Raw genomic sequence first — 13,894 nt, 5'->3', positions numbered from 1 at the left:
TATATTATGTCAAAAAAGTGATAGAAATGTCATTGTTTATTGTGTCAAAAAGTCATAGATCATTTTGCCTGAAGAAATTAAAAATATAATAGTACAGCATGTTAAAAAGTCACAAAAACGTCATTTTATGTGTAAAAGTCGCAAAAATGTCACGGTATAGTATACCATTAACAAATCATTAAAATATCATGAAATGATACACTACTGACAAGAACATTAAAATGTCATAGTATAGTCTTCCATTAAAAAATAACGTAACATTTCACCTTATAGTATGTCCTCAAAATTATAGAAAATGTCATAGTCCAGTATGTCAAAAAGTAATTAAAAAAATCATATGCCATTAAAATTATTTGAATGTCATAGTTCAGTTCCTAATTAAAAAATGCATTGAAATGTCAAAATATAGTATGCCATCAACATGATAGAAAATGTCAATAGTGTGGTATGTGGAAAAAGTCAATGAAATGTCATCGTATAGTATGGTACAAATAAAATCATACAAATGTTGTCACAGTATGATATGCCAATAAAAATGTCATCACTGAGTATGTCACAAAAATTTTAGACAGTTTCAAAGGATATCATGTCAAAAAAGTCACTAAAATGTCATATGTAAATATGACAAACAGGACTAACAAAATTCTGCATTCCATTAAAATTTAAAAATATATACAGATATATGAATAGTAAAGTATGGCATCTAAAACGGCAAAAAAAAAAGTGTTAGAAGAGTATAATAAATGAATCATTAAAAGAAATCGAGTATGGTATGGCGTCCAAAACTGTATAAAAACGTCATAGTATAGTCTGTCGTCCAAAACTGCATAAAAAAGTCATAGTATAGTATGGCATCCAAAACTGCATTAAAAAGTCATAGTATAGTATAGTATGGCATCCAAAATTGCATAAAAAAAATCATAGTATACTATGTCGTCCAAAACGGCATAAAAAAGTCAAAGTATAGTATAGTATGGCATCCAAAATTGCATAAAAAAATCATAGTATACTATGTCGCCCAAAACGGCATAAAAAAATCATAGTGTAGTATGGCACCCAAATCTGCATAAAAAAAGTCATAGTATAGTATGGCGTTCAAAACTGCATTAAAAAGTCATGGTACAGTATGCCATCCAAATCTGCATAAAAAAGTCACAGTATAGTATAGTATGGCATCCAAAACTGCATAAAAAAAGTCATAGTATACTATGTCGTCCAAAACGGCATAAAAAAGTCATAGTATAGTATGGCATCCAAAACTGCATAAAAAAGTCATAGTATAGTATGTTGTCCAAAACTGCATAAAAAAAGTCATAGTATAGTATGGCGTCCAAAACTGCATAAAAAAGTCATAGTATAGTACGGCGTCCAAATCTGCATAAAAAAAGTCACAGTATAGTATGTTGTCCAAAACTGTATAAAAAAAGTCATAGTATAGTATGGCGTCCAAAACTGCATAAAAAAAGTCATAATATAGCATGTTGTCCAAAACTGCATAAAAAAAGTCATAGTATAGCATGGCGTCCAAATTTGCATAAAAAAAGTCATAGTATAGTATGGCGCCCAAAACTGCATAAAAAAGTCACAGTATAGTATGTCGTTCAAAACTGCATAAAAAAAGTCATAGCAGAGAAATACCAGATTTCTCCTTTAAGTGCATCCTGGCTGCTGTAAAACTGCCAAAACTGCATAAAAAAAGTCATAGTATAGCATTGCGTCCAAAACTGCATAAAAAAGTCATAGTATAGTATGGCATCCAAAACTGCATTAAAAAGTCATAGTATAGTATAGTATGGCATCCAAAATTGCATAAAAAAATCATAGTATACTATGTCGTCCAAAACGGCATAAAAAAGTCATAGTATAGTATGTTGTCCAAAACTGCATAAAAAAGTCATAGTATAGTATGGCATCCAAAACGGCATAAAAAAGTCATAGTATAGTATGGCGCCCAAAACTGCATTAAAAAGTCATGGTACAGTATGCCGTCCAAATCTGCATAAAAAAGTCATAGTATAGTATGGCATCCAAAATTGCATAAAAAAATCATAGTATACTATGTCATCCAAAACGGCATAAAAAAGTCATAGTATAGTATGGCGCCCAAAACTGCATAAAAAAGTCACAGTATAGTATGTCGTTCAAAACTGCATAAAAAAAGTCATAGTATAGCATTGCGTCCAAAACTGCATAAAAAAAATCATAGTATAGGATGGCGTCCAAAACTGCATTAAAAAGTCATGGTACAGTATGCCGTCCAAATCTGCATAAAAAAGTCACAGTATAGTATAGTATGGCATCCAAAACTGAATAAAAAAGTCATAGTATACTATGTCGTCCAAAACGGCATAAAAAAGTCATAGTATAGTATGGCATCCAAAACTGCATAAAAAAGTCATAGTATACTATGTCGTCCAAAACGGCATAAAAAAGTCATAGTATAGTATGGCGTCCAAATCTGCATAAAAAAGTCATAGTATAGTATGGCGTTCAAAACGGCATTAAAAAGTCATGGTACAGTATGCCGTCCAAATCTGCATAAAAAAGTCATAGTATAGTATGGCATCCAAAATTGCATAAAAAAATCATAGTATACTATGTCGTCCAAAACGGCATAAAAAAGTCATAGTATAGTATGGCGTTCAAAACTGCATTAAAAAGTCATAGTATAGTATGGCATTCAAAACTGCATTAAAAAGTCATGGTACAGTGTGCCGTCCAAATCTGCATAAAAAAGTCATAGTATACTATGTCGTCCAAAACGGCATAAAAAAAGTCATAGTATTGCATTGCGTCCAAAACTGCATAAAAAAAAGTCACAGTATAGTATGGCGTTCAAAACTGCATTAAAAGGTCATGGTACAGTATGCCGTCCAAATCTGCATAAAAAAGTCACAGTATAGTATAGTATGGCATCCAAAACTGAATAAAAAAGTCATAGTATACTATGTCGTCCCAAAACGGCATAAAAAGTCATAGTATAGTATGGCATCCAAAACTGCATAAAAGTCATAGTATACTATGTCCAAAACGGCATAAAAAAGTCATAGTATAGTATGGCGTCCAAATCTGCATAAAAAAGTCATAGTATAGTATGGCGTTCAAAACGGCATTAAAAAGTCATGGTACAGTATGCCGTCCAAATCTGCATAAAAAAGTCATAGTATTGCATTGCGTCCAAAACTGCATAAAAAAAGTCACAGTATAGTATGGCGTTCAAAACTGCATTAAAAAGTCATGGTACAGTATGCCGTCCAAATCTGCATAAAAAAGTCACAGTATAGTATAGTATGGCATCCAAAACTGAATAAAAAAGTCATAGTATACTATGTCGTCCAAAACGGCATAAAAAAGTCATAGTATAGTATGGCATCCAAATCTGCATAAAAAAGTCATAGTATACTATGTCGTCCAAAACGGCATAAAAAAGTCATAGTATAGTATGGCGTCCAAATCTGCATAAAAAAGTCATAGTATAGTATGGCGTTCAAAACGGCATTAAAAAGTCATGGTACAGTATGCCGTCCAAATCTGCATAAAAAAGTCATAGTATAGTATGGCGTTCAAAACGGCATTAAAAAGTCATGGTACAGTATGCCGTCCAAATCTGCATAAAAAAGTCATAGTATAGTATGTCGTTCAAAACTGCATAAAAAAAGTCATAGTATAGTATGGCGTCCAAAACTGCATAAAAAAAGTCATAGTATAGTATGTCGTTCAAAACTGCATAAAAAAAGTCATAGTATAGTATGGCGTCCAAAACTGCATTAAAAAGTCATGGTACAGTGTGCCGTCCAAAACTGCATAAAAAAGTCATAGTATACTATGTCGTCCAAAATGGCATAAAAAAAGTCATAGTATAGTATGGCGTCCAAATCTGCATAAAAAAGTCATAGTATAGTATGGCGTCCAAATCTGCATAAAAAAGTCATAGTGTAGTATGGCATCCAAAACGGCATAAAAAAGTCATAGTGTAGTATGGCACCCAAATCTGCATAAAAAAAAGTCATAGTATAGTATGGCGTTCAAAACTGCATTAAAAAGTCATGGTACAGTATGCCGTCCAAATCTGCATAAAAAAGTCATAGTATAGTATGGCATCCAAAACTGCATAAAAAAAGTCATAGTATAGTATGGCGTCCAAATCTGTATAAAAAAGTCATAGTATAGTATAGTATGGCATCCAAAACTGCATAAAAAAGTCATGGTACAGTATGCCGTCCAAATCTGCATAAAAAAGTCATAGTATAGTATGGCATGCAAAACTGCATAAAAAAGTCATAGTATAGTATGGCGTTCAAAACTGCATTAAAAAGTCATAGTATAGTATGGCATTCAAAACTGCATTAAAAAGTCATGGTACAGTGTGCCGTCCAAAACGGCATAAAAAAGTCATAGTATTGCATTGCGTCCAAAACTGCATAAAAAAAGTCACAGTATAGTATGGCGTTCAAAACTGCATTAAAAAGTCATGGTACAGTATGCCGTCCAAATCTGCATAAAAAAGTCACAGTATAGTATAGTATGGCATCCAAAACTGCATAAAAAAGTCATAGTATACTATGTCGTCCAAAACGGCATAAAAAAGTCATAGTATAGTATGGCATCCAAAACTGCATAAAAAAGTCATAGTATAGTATGTCGTCCAAAACGGCATAAAAAAGTCATAGTATAGTATGGCGTCCAAATCTGCATAAAAAAGTCATAGTATAGTATGGCGTTCAAAACGGCATTAAAAAGTCATGGTACAGTATGCCGTCCAAATCTGCATAAAAAAGTCATAGCATAGTATGGCGTTCAAATCTGCATGAAAAAGTCATAGTATAGTATGGCATCCAAAACTGCATAAAAAAAGTCATAGTATAGTATGTCGTTCAAAACTGCATAAAAAAAGTCATAGTATAGTATGGTGTCCAAAACTGCATTAAAAAGTCATGGTACAGTGTGCCGTCCAAAACTGCATAAAAAAGTCATAGTATACTATGTCGTCCAAAATGGCATAAAAAAAGTCATAGTATAGTATGCCGTCCAAATCTGCATAAAAAAGTCATAGTATAGTATGGCGTCCAAATCTGCATAAAAAAGTCATAGTGTAGTATGCCGTCCAAAACGGCATAAAAAAGTCACAGTGTAGTATGGCACCCAAATCTGCATAAAAAAAGTCATAGTATAGTATGGCGTTCAAAACTGCATTAAAAAGTCATGGTACAGTATGCCGTCCAAATCTGCATAAAAAAGTCATAGTATAGTATGGCGTCCAAATCTGTATAAAAAAAGTCATAGTATAGTATGGCGTCCAAATCTGTATAAAAAAGTCATAGTATAGTATAGTATGGCATCCAAAACTGCATAAAAAAGTCATGGTACAGTATGCCGTCCAAATCTGCATAAAAAAGTCATAGTATAGTATGGCATCCAAAACTGCATAAAAAAAGTCATAGTATAGTATGGCGTTCAAAACTTCATTAAAAAGTCATAGTATAGTATGGCATTCAAAACTGCATTAAAAAGTCATGGTACAGTGTGCCGTCCAAAACGGCATAAAAAAGTCATAGTATTGCATTGCGTCCAAAACTGCACAAAAAAAGTCACAGTATAGTATGGCGTTCAAAACTGCATTTAAAAAAGTTATAGTATAGTATGTTGTCCAAAACTGCATAAAAAAGTCATAGTATACTATGTCGTCCAAAACGGCATAAAAAAGTCATAGTGTAGTATGGCGTCCAAAACGGCATAAAAAAGTCATAGTATAGTATGGCGTCCAAATCTGCATAAAAAAGTCATAGTATAGTATAGTATGGTGTCCAAATCTGCATAAAAAAGTCATAGTATAGTATAGTATGGCGTCCAAATCTGCATAAAAAAAGTCACAGTATAGTATGTCGTTCAAATCTGCATAAAAAAGTCATAGTATAGTATGTTGTCCAAAACTGCATAAAAAAGTCATAGTATAGTATGGCATCCAAAATTGCATTAAAAACTCATGGTACAGTATGGCGTCCAAATCTGCATAAAAAAGTCATAGTATAGTATAGTATGGCATCCAAAACTGCATAAAAAAAATCATAGTATACTATGTCGTCCAAAACGGCATAAAAAATTCATAGTTGAAGTTGAAAGTTGAAAGTTTTTCATTCAAACAGAAAGACAATACCACAATAGTATTTCAATTTTCTTTATTACTTACGATGTTCCAGAAAAGACCAAAAAATAAATTTTAAGTTTACTGGTAAAAACTGAAGTGTTATTCTTCATTTGTCATTTACACAGAAATGTTGAGCTCATCCTTTGACCTTTATGGATGACTTGATTGTAGTTACACTCATTGGACTCTAGGGGCCGCTGTCTTGATGCAGTGGCTGTTACATCAGTACTGTTGTACAATAGCTTCATATTGCCTCAGAATACGATTATTTAATCTTCATCTTCAGTTGCAGTTAGCGTTTTTTACAGGCATGCAATGCAGTATACTAGAAAGGGTAATAAAGAAAAAGAATAAAACTAAAGTGATATGAATGCAGCAGAATTAGTTGCATAATTCAACTATGACCAAACATAACTGATTTAAAACATTTGGTTCAAACTATTCGGACCAGGATAAATCTCAACATCATTCAACCAAAAACAAGTAAACATCCACATGATCCAGTGTTCTTCATAACATAACGCAAAGAAAAATTTTCTATATGCAGAATAGAAAACCTCATCAACAGTGTTGCTATTTATCAGCTGCACATTATTCCTCCACTGTTGGTGTGGGATCCTCCTCTGTTGGACCCCAGTGTTTCTCCAGACGGCTCAATGTTCTGGAGCAGGTGTGCGTACTGTGTGGGTTCAGTCTGAGGGCGAGCAGTTTTTCGAGCATAGTATCTTCTGGATGCGGCTCTCCAAGCCTCCCTCTGCAGCGACTGAGACTCCTCAGGTAACTCAGATATCAGTGTCCTTCTTGTCTTATCCATAAAGGAGATGGGTTGTGAAAACCGGGAGTCTGTAATGTGGGGGAAGGGGCCTGATCTTGAGGGGAAGGGGACAGAGCGTGAGGAGAAGGGGGCAGAGCGTGAGGGGTTTGCCTGTTGGCGGGCTATTTTTCGGGCGTAGTACCGCCTCGAAGCTGCTCTCCAGGCTGCCCTCTTCAGTCTCTGAGCCTCCTCTGTCAGCTCAGACATCGGCACGCCCTTCTTCTTGTTCCTGGGGGTTGAGAAGCAAGACAGGATCACACAGATGAGTATGTATGAAGGTCACCAAGCATTTAGATCTAGCTTTTGGGGCTTTAACACTTGGGCAAATACCACAATTTATTCTTAATAAAGTCTACGACATTAATTGACAAATGGATTTCGTATTGCAAGGCAAGGTTTAAAGTCACAGTATAACATGGCATGAAAATACATAAACTCAAACAAAAGTTACAGTATAGTCTGTGGGAAAACATACCATAGTATGCCATAAAATTTCATACTACATAGTACAGTATGGCCAAAAAACATAAAATAGTATGTCATTTAAAATGCCAGAGCATAATATGCCATTAAATTTAACAAACATGTGATATAACGTGAAAGTACAGACAAAACTGTGGAAAATTTAGTAGTATGGCATGTCATAGCACTGTATAGTATGTTAAAAAAAAAAGGTCATAGCATAGCATGCCATAATAATTTCACAATTTAGTATGTCATAAAAACATCATTAAAAAGTTAGAGTACTGTTTATTATACCATAAAAATGTGATGAAATAATAATGTCATAAAAATGTCAGATTTTAGGATGGTAGAAGTTTGATGAAAAAGTAAATAGTATAGTGTGACATAAAAAATACCACAAAAATATAATTCAAAAGTCATAGTACTGTATACTATGGCAATAAAATGTGATAAAAATTAAAAAAAAAAAGTAAAGTCATAGAATAGCATTCCATAAAAAAATTCATAAAGCTTTCGTAGTATACTTTGTCAGAATAATGTCATTCAAAAGTCATAGTATATCATGTCACAAATTTGATTAAAAAAATTACATACTGCATTTTGCCATACAAAAATCACAAAAATGCAATAAAAACTCACAGTATTGTGTCAAAAAATCAAGATGTCATAAAAACACCAGAGTATACTATGCCAATTTGTTTTTAATAAAATACATAGTTTAGTATGTCAAAAAAGTCATAATGAATCCAATAAAAAATGTTCTAATATGGCATACCATAAAAATAATAAAAAAATATCATAAATGTCACAAAAACACAGTAAAAGTAATAACTGTACAGTATGCCATAGTCTTGTGTTTATTAACAATAAAAAAAAATGTAATAGTATAGTATGTCAAAAATAATAATGAAACAGTATGTCATTCAAAAATGCCATATTGAGTACAATGTGTCATAGGATAGCATGTCATGCAAAATAACAAAAGTATGACATGAAAAATAAAAAATGTCATTGTTGAGTGTGTCCAAAATTATATACATATAAAAAAGATGACATATCATGATATAGTATGCCATAAATTTCAATTTAAATTTAAATTTTTTTAAAAAAAAATTAAAAAAAATGTCATAATAGTACACTATAAAACTTTTGGCATGCTCTATCTCATAAAAATGTAATTAAAGGGTCATAGTACTGTTTAGTATGCAAAAAATAATGAAATAATGTCATAAAAATGTCAGATGATAGTATGCCGTAATACAAAAATGTTATAAAAGTCATGGATGGTACAGCATGCCATAAAAAAAATAGTATAGTATATTTAGAATAATTCATAGTATATCATAAAAATGTCATAGTATGCCATAAATTTTACAAAAGTTTCATTGTATAGCATGCCATAAAGAATTAAAACAAATGTATTAGAATGTCATAAAATTCATGGTACTGTATAGTATGCCATAAAAAAAATCATAAAAAGTCATAGTCTAGTATGTCGTGAAACAAAAATCCTAATATAGTATGTCATGAATTTAATGAAAATTACATAGTGTACCATGCCAAAAAAAATTACATTTTTTTTTAAAATAGTATAGTATGTCATAAAAATGTCATTAGAAAGAAAAAACAAAAAACAAACATGATATAGGATGTCATAAAAACACCAGCATACCCAGCATACTATGGTGTTTTTATGACATCTTATATCATGTTTGGGTTTTTTTTTTTTAAATTTTTTTATACATACTATACTGTGACATTTTTAATGCATTTTATAGCATACCATATATATACACATAGATTTCATGAAAATGACATAGTATAATTGACACATAAAAAATGGTGCCTGCTGATTGTTCAAAGTCAAAAAGAAGCCCTAAAATATTAAAAAACCCCAAACTGCCAATAATAAATGTTTCATATGGTGGAAACATTTTTCAATGGAGAAAATGTCTCAACATAACATCACATTTTCTACATTTAGTTAATTATCCATAGAAAACATAAATGCTGAGAATTTGGGTGGATTTCCTTTCCATTTTTTTTTTTAAAGAAGGAGCTGCCCTAAAGAGGTAACTGCGAGCATTCATTTGGCACATTTACGTCTATGAAATAACTCACCTCTGGTTTTCTCCAGGAGGGTCGCTGTGTCCACCTGGGTCTGCGTGAGGTTTCTCCCTGCACTTTCTGCCCTCTCTGTTCTCCAGTTTTTCTGAAGGGATCATAGTAACAGTGATCAGTGCAGACTCAGAACAAAATAGCCAAGAACTTCCCCTTTTTAAAATGAGCAAAATTAGGATTGAATTCAAGAGATATCTGATCAATGACAAAAATAAATCAGCTCAAGTATATTACAAAGCGTTATGATGCCAAAATTTTGATACCTGTTCATTTAAGGTTCAATACCCAGCCTGAGTGTTACAAAACATGCCATCTGTGCAACATAAAACAATGACAGATAATTCTGTCCCTGTAATGTTTTGTGAATATTTATGTGTAATAAAAAAAAAGGACATTACTTTTTGTGGTGGGGCTCTCATTGTCCTGACATGGACTGCCTGAGCTCTCCTGATGCTCCCCGAATCTCTCTTCACTCATCTCCCACTTGATTAAGACCGTGTCGATATCACACGGCTCCTCTTTGATGACGAGGCTGCTGGGAGACGTAGGCAGATTCCTGGCTGTCTCCGGGACACCTGAGGACTCTGAGGAGTGGGAGGTGCAGGACTGGTCCAGGCCCATTCTGCTGGGGGATGATGGAAGAGCCGACTCGTGGCTCTGGCAGGAGACATGTGAGGGCGGTCTTGCAAAAAGGCCCACTGTGGAGAAAAGAGACAAAGACGTAATTCTTAGGGGTGGAAGTAATAGATTACATTTCGTGCTTTTACTGTTAACACAGCTGGTTTTGATCTTTATCAGTTTTGTCAATTTGTATTTTCAACAGGTAGTTTGCATGCTGTGTTTCTATTTACATGCCATTTCAAATACCAAAAATATTTTCTGGTATATGCTTAAAATGTGTGCATAGTACAATATTTATTTTGTATTTACCCTGTAGATTGGTGCAAGCGTGTATGCATGTACAGAATTATGTCTTTAGTTATGCTCTTAGAGGTGAATGTACTCCATGTTTAGACAGGTAGGATGGGTGGGCAGGTCATGTTGATTTGTTGTATATAAAAAAGTGAAAATGTTAATCTAATAAATTACATGTTTACCTCGTTCTCTAGTAGTTTTATGTGTACTAACATTAAAAAATAATAATTGCTTAAATAACAGTATAAATCAATGCTTCAACATTTTAATGTGCTTCACTTTGTTGAAAATATATTATCATGCTTTTCTTGAACCCAGAGAGCAAGTTAAGTCTAAGTCAACAACAAACAAGGGTTAAAATTAGGGATGCACAATAATATCAGCATGTTATTGACCAATATCAGCTTTAAAATGAACTATCAGAATTGGCCAACATGCTGTTTCTTAATTTGCACAATGAATGAATATTACAGACAATGATAAGTATTGTATTCCATGTCTCCGTGTGATAGTGGGCCATCACAATAAGAGTATGCATGCATAATATGATGTTAATCCCACGACAGAAGAGACTTGATGATCCCTAAAATTAAGACGAGAAAAAGTGTATATTTCGATATAGGGCTGCGCGATAAAACGATAGCGATATCTATCGCGATAGACACGTGATCGATATCAATAGAAAATACGTTCGATAAAACAGGAAGAAAATCACCATCCTGAACCACAAGGCATTCTGGGGGATGCAGTTCCAGGGAGGGCTTCAGCCTCTCCCGGCGCTCCCAGCACAGCTAAGCAAGTTTGGTTGTATGAACAAACTCACTCACTCACTGCTTGTAACGTACGTAATGTTCCAATAACCTGTTAAGTCAGACGCACACTAGCAGTTTCATGTTTGGTTACGCCTTCGTGCCTCGTGTCTGCAACTCATAACAAAACAGTGAAAGGAGAAAATAAGCTCGTTCCAGATGAACTACACATCGCCTGGAAAGTAGACGAGAGCAGGCGGCCGCAGCGGGGGGTGGTGACAAAAAGCCACGGTGAAGTTGGACAGTTTCCCGACAGTTTCCAGCAGCCTTCAGTCCGTACAGGAAGTCATAGACACGCTTACATCCTGTCTGGAATGATGTCAATTCATTAAAAAAGTGATCAGACCCGTATGTCAGTTTGTTTTCAGTCTCCAGTTGTTTTAATTATGATAGATTAATTTATTAAAATGCTTTCCAGGTGATTTGTAGTTTATGGTCATGGTTCATCCTCCATTTGACATGAATTCTCCTGTAAATCAGCATCATATCAGTTTGACCTGTCCCCTCAACTACAAAGGCTAAATAAATTGTGTTTGACTATAAGGTTAATATTTTCAGAGGAAAAAAAATACAAGACAACAGCTTTCATTAAGGCTCAGTCAGTCACATCTGCACATGTTATTTTAAGTGTTAATATACAGTAGACTCTGTCTAGGAAAGGTCAGTTCGCCAGTTTGGCAGTACTTCGGATTTTATAATTAACCAGTATATTTATTTATTTGACTGTTTTTCATGGTTATGTTGACCTCTTTTTCCCCTGTGTTCATTTGTTCATTACTGAGGAAAGGTTACATTTAAAATAAAAGTGTTTAAATTCAACATTTTTTCTTCTATTCCTTATTTGAAATAGGTTTTAAAAAATTCAATAATTATCGATATCGACTGATATGAAACACTTACATCGTGATACATTTTTCAGCCATATCGCCCAGCCCTATTTCGATATCGGTATCAGTTATTGGTCAAATGAGTTGTTACATATCGGGATATCGTGCATCCCTAATTAAAATGACATGAGGCTCGTGAAGCCACAGCATAGAGTGTGTGCTGTTGCTCCTGTATTCTTCATCATACTGATGTTTACTTACAAGAGATGCTCATCTCACACTCCTGCTGCCCTGCTGTCATCTCAGTGTCAAACCCGCACTGCTCTCCCTCCTGCGGGTCACCGGATACCTGTGACCCCACCAGGCTGTGCTCCTTCCCAAACAGCCCGCAGGTGCATCCCTGTCGGCGCAGCACCTGCAGCTCGTGCTCTATCTCCGTCAGCCTGCCCTCCAGCCGCTGGATCTCTTTGTCCCTGTCGGCCACCATCCGCTGGTACTCATGAGTCCTGGCACTGTTGACACCGTACAGCACGTTTATGATCGAGTCTATCGCCAGCCGGATGGCGTTTTCCACCACGAGAGCCTCCTCGTCCCGCAGATGCGGGTGCAAAGTTCTGTTTTTCACCAAATTCATCGTCAAAATCAAAACAGGTTTGATGTTAGCAGGCTAGATGCTAGCTACGGGGATGCTAAGCTAACAGACGCTGCGGCTCACTGAGACTCCAGCCGCGCATACACGGTCATCAAAAACAATGAAGTCACATTTAACATACGAACCCGAGGCCTTTCTGACATGTAAAACAGGCACTAACAACACTGAGTTAGATATACTCGACTTCACCTAACGTCAAAGCGACTACACTGAAGATGCAGGTCTGCTTCCTGCTTCTTCTTCTTCTACGGCGAAGGCGCTTGTCAGTGGATGTTGGTTTGGCGGCCACAGCGCCACCCGGTGTTCAAATGCCCGCACTGACATTACAGGCCCGACAGAGCCACAATCAGATTTAATGGTCAACTAAATTTGTACCCACACAAGCAATTTGACTTGCTATGGTAACGTTTTCTTTGCTATGGTATAAAGAAGCAGAAAAAAGGCCAACTGCTGAACTTTCTTTTGGGTCAAGCAAAGCTGGCAATTTATTTAAGTAGGAAAGAGAAAATGGAAAGAGGGCAAAGGTGTGATTCTTTACTTGCTTTCAAGAGTCTAATTAGAGCACGAGTACCATTAGAATACAAATATTATGTCAAAATGGAGGATTTGGATGCTTTTTGAGATGTATGGGATAACAAAGGTTTGCTTTTCTCTTTAAAAGACTTGGAAATTACTTTTGCAAATGTGTTGCTTTGGTTGAAGTGAAATTATTTATGTATTGATCATCCAAGGTGTCCCCCAAGGTTCAGTTCTCGGTCCCCTCCTCTTCATTCTGTACCTGTTCCCCCTTGGTCACATAATTTCCACTACTTCACCGATGATATCCAGCTCCTCTCCACCAAGACAATCTCCACTGCCACCCACTCAACCCTGACAACCGGCATCACTGAAATAAATTCTGAAATTATCATCATTGGACCAAAAGCACTCACCAAATCCACCCATAACTTTACCCTCAACATCGATGGCTCAACAGTATCAACCTCCCCTCACATCCAAAATCTTGGCGTCACTTTTGACCAATCCCTCTCCTTCGACCAGCACATTAAACACATCACCTAAACAGCCTTCTTTCACCTCCCGAACATCGCTCGCCTCCGTCCATCCCTCACCTCCTCAGCTGCAGAAACCCTCATCAATCCCTTC

The 13,894-nt window shown here is 35.4% G+C and overlaps 1 protein-coding gene across 1 annotated transcript; it reads right to left on the bottom strand.

The window, feature by feature from the left end:
• Positions 1 to 6,161: 6,161 nt before the first annotated feature.
• On the bottom strand, positions 6,162 to 12,982 carry LOC125892741 (uncharacterized). The gene is made up of 4 exons (XM_049582933.1): positions 12,358 to 12,982; positions 9,944 to 10,243; positions 9,546 to 9,636; positions 6,162 to 7,188 (listed from the first exon to the last, which is right to left on the bottom strand). The coding sequence occupies exons 1-4, from the start codon at positions 12,728 to 12,730 to the stop codon at positions 6,726 to 6,728; spliced, it is 1,227 nt and encodes a 408-aa protein (XP_049438890.1). The 5' UTR covers positions 12,731 to 12,982; the 3' UTR covers positions 6,162 to 6,725.
• Positions 12,983 to 13,894: the final 912 nt, after the last annotated feature.

This window comes from Epinephelus fuscoguttatus, linkage group LG8 (assembly GCF_011397635.1).
Source record: "Epinephelus fuscoguttatus linkage group LG8, E.fuscoguttatus.final_Chr_v1".
NCBI classification, from domain to species: domain Eukaryota; kingdom Metazoa; phylum Chordata; class Actinopteri; order Perciformes; family Serranidae; genus Epinephelus; species Epinephelus fuscoguttatus.
The sequence above is the reverse complement of the archived record's forward strand: the minus strand, read 5'-3'. Positions and strand labels throughout refer to the sequence as shown.

Coding starts and splice junctions, on each gene's coding strand:
- LOC125892741 (XM_049582933.1), bottom strand. CDS start 12,730: ATGAATTTGGTGAAAAACAGAACTTTGCACCCGCATCTGCGGGACGAG. Junction 9,637..9,943: donor TGAGAGCCCCACCACAAAAA/GTAATGTCCTTT, acceptor TGATCCCTTCAG/AAAAACTGGAGAACAGAGAG. Junction 7,189..9,545: donor CCTCCTGGAGAAAACCAGAG/GTGAGTTATTTC, acceptor CTCAACCCCCAG/GAACAAGAAGAAGGGCGTGC.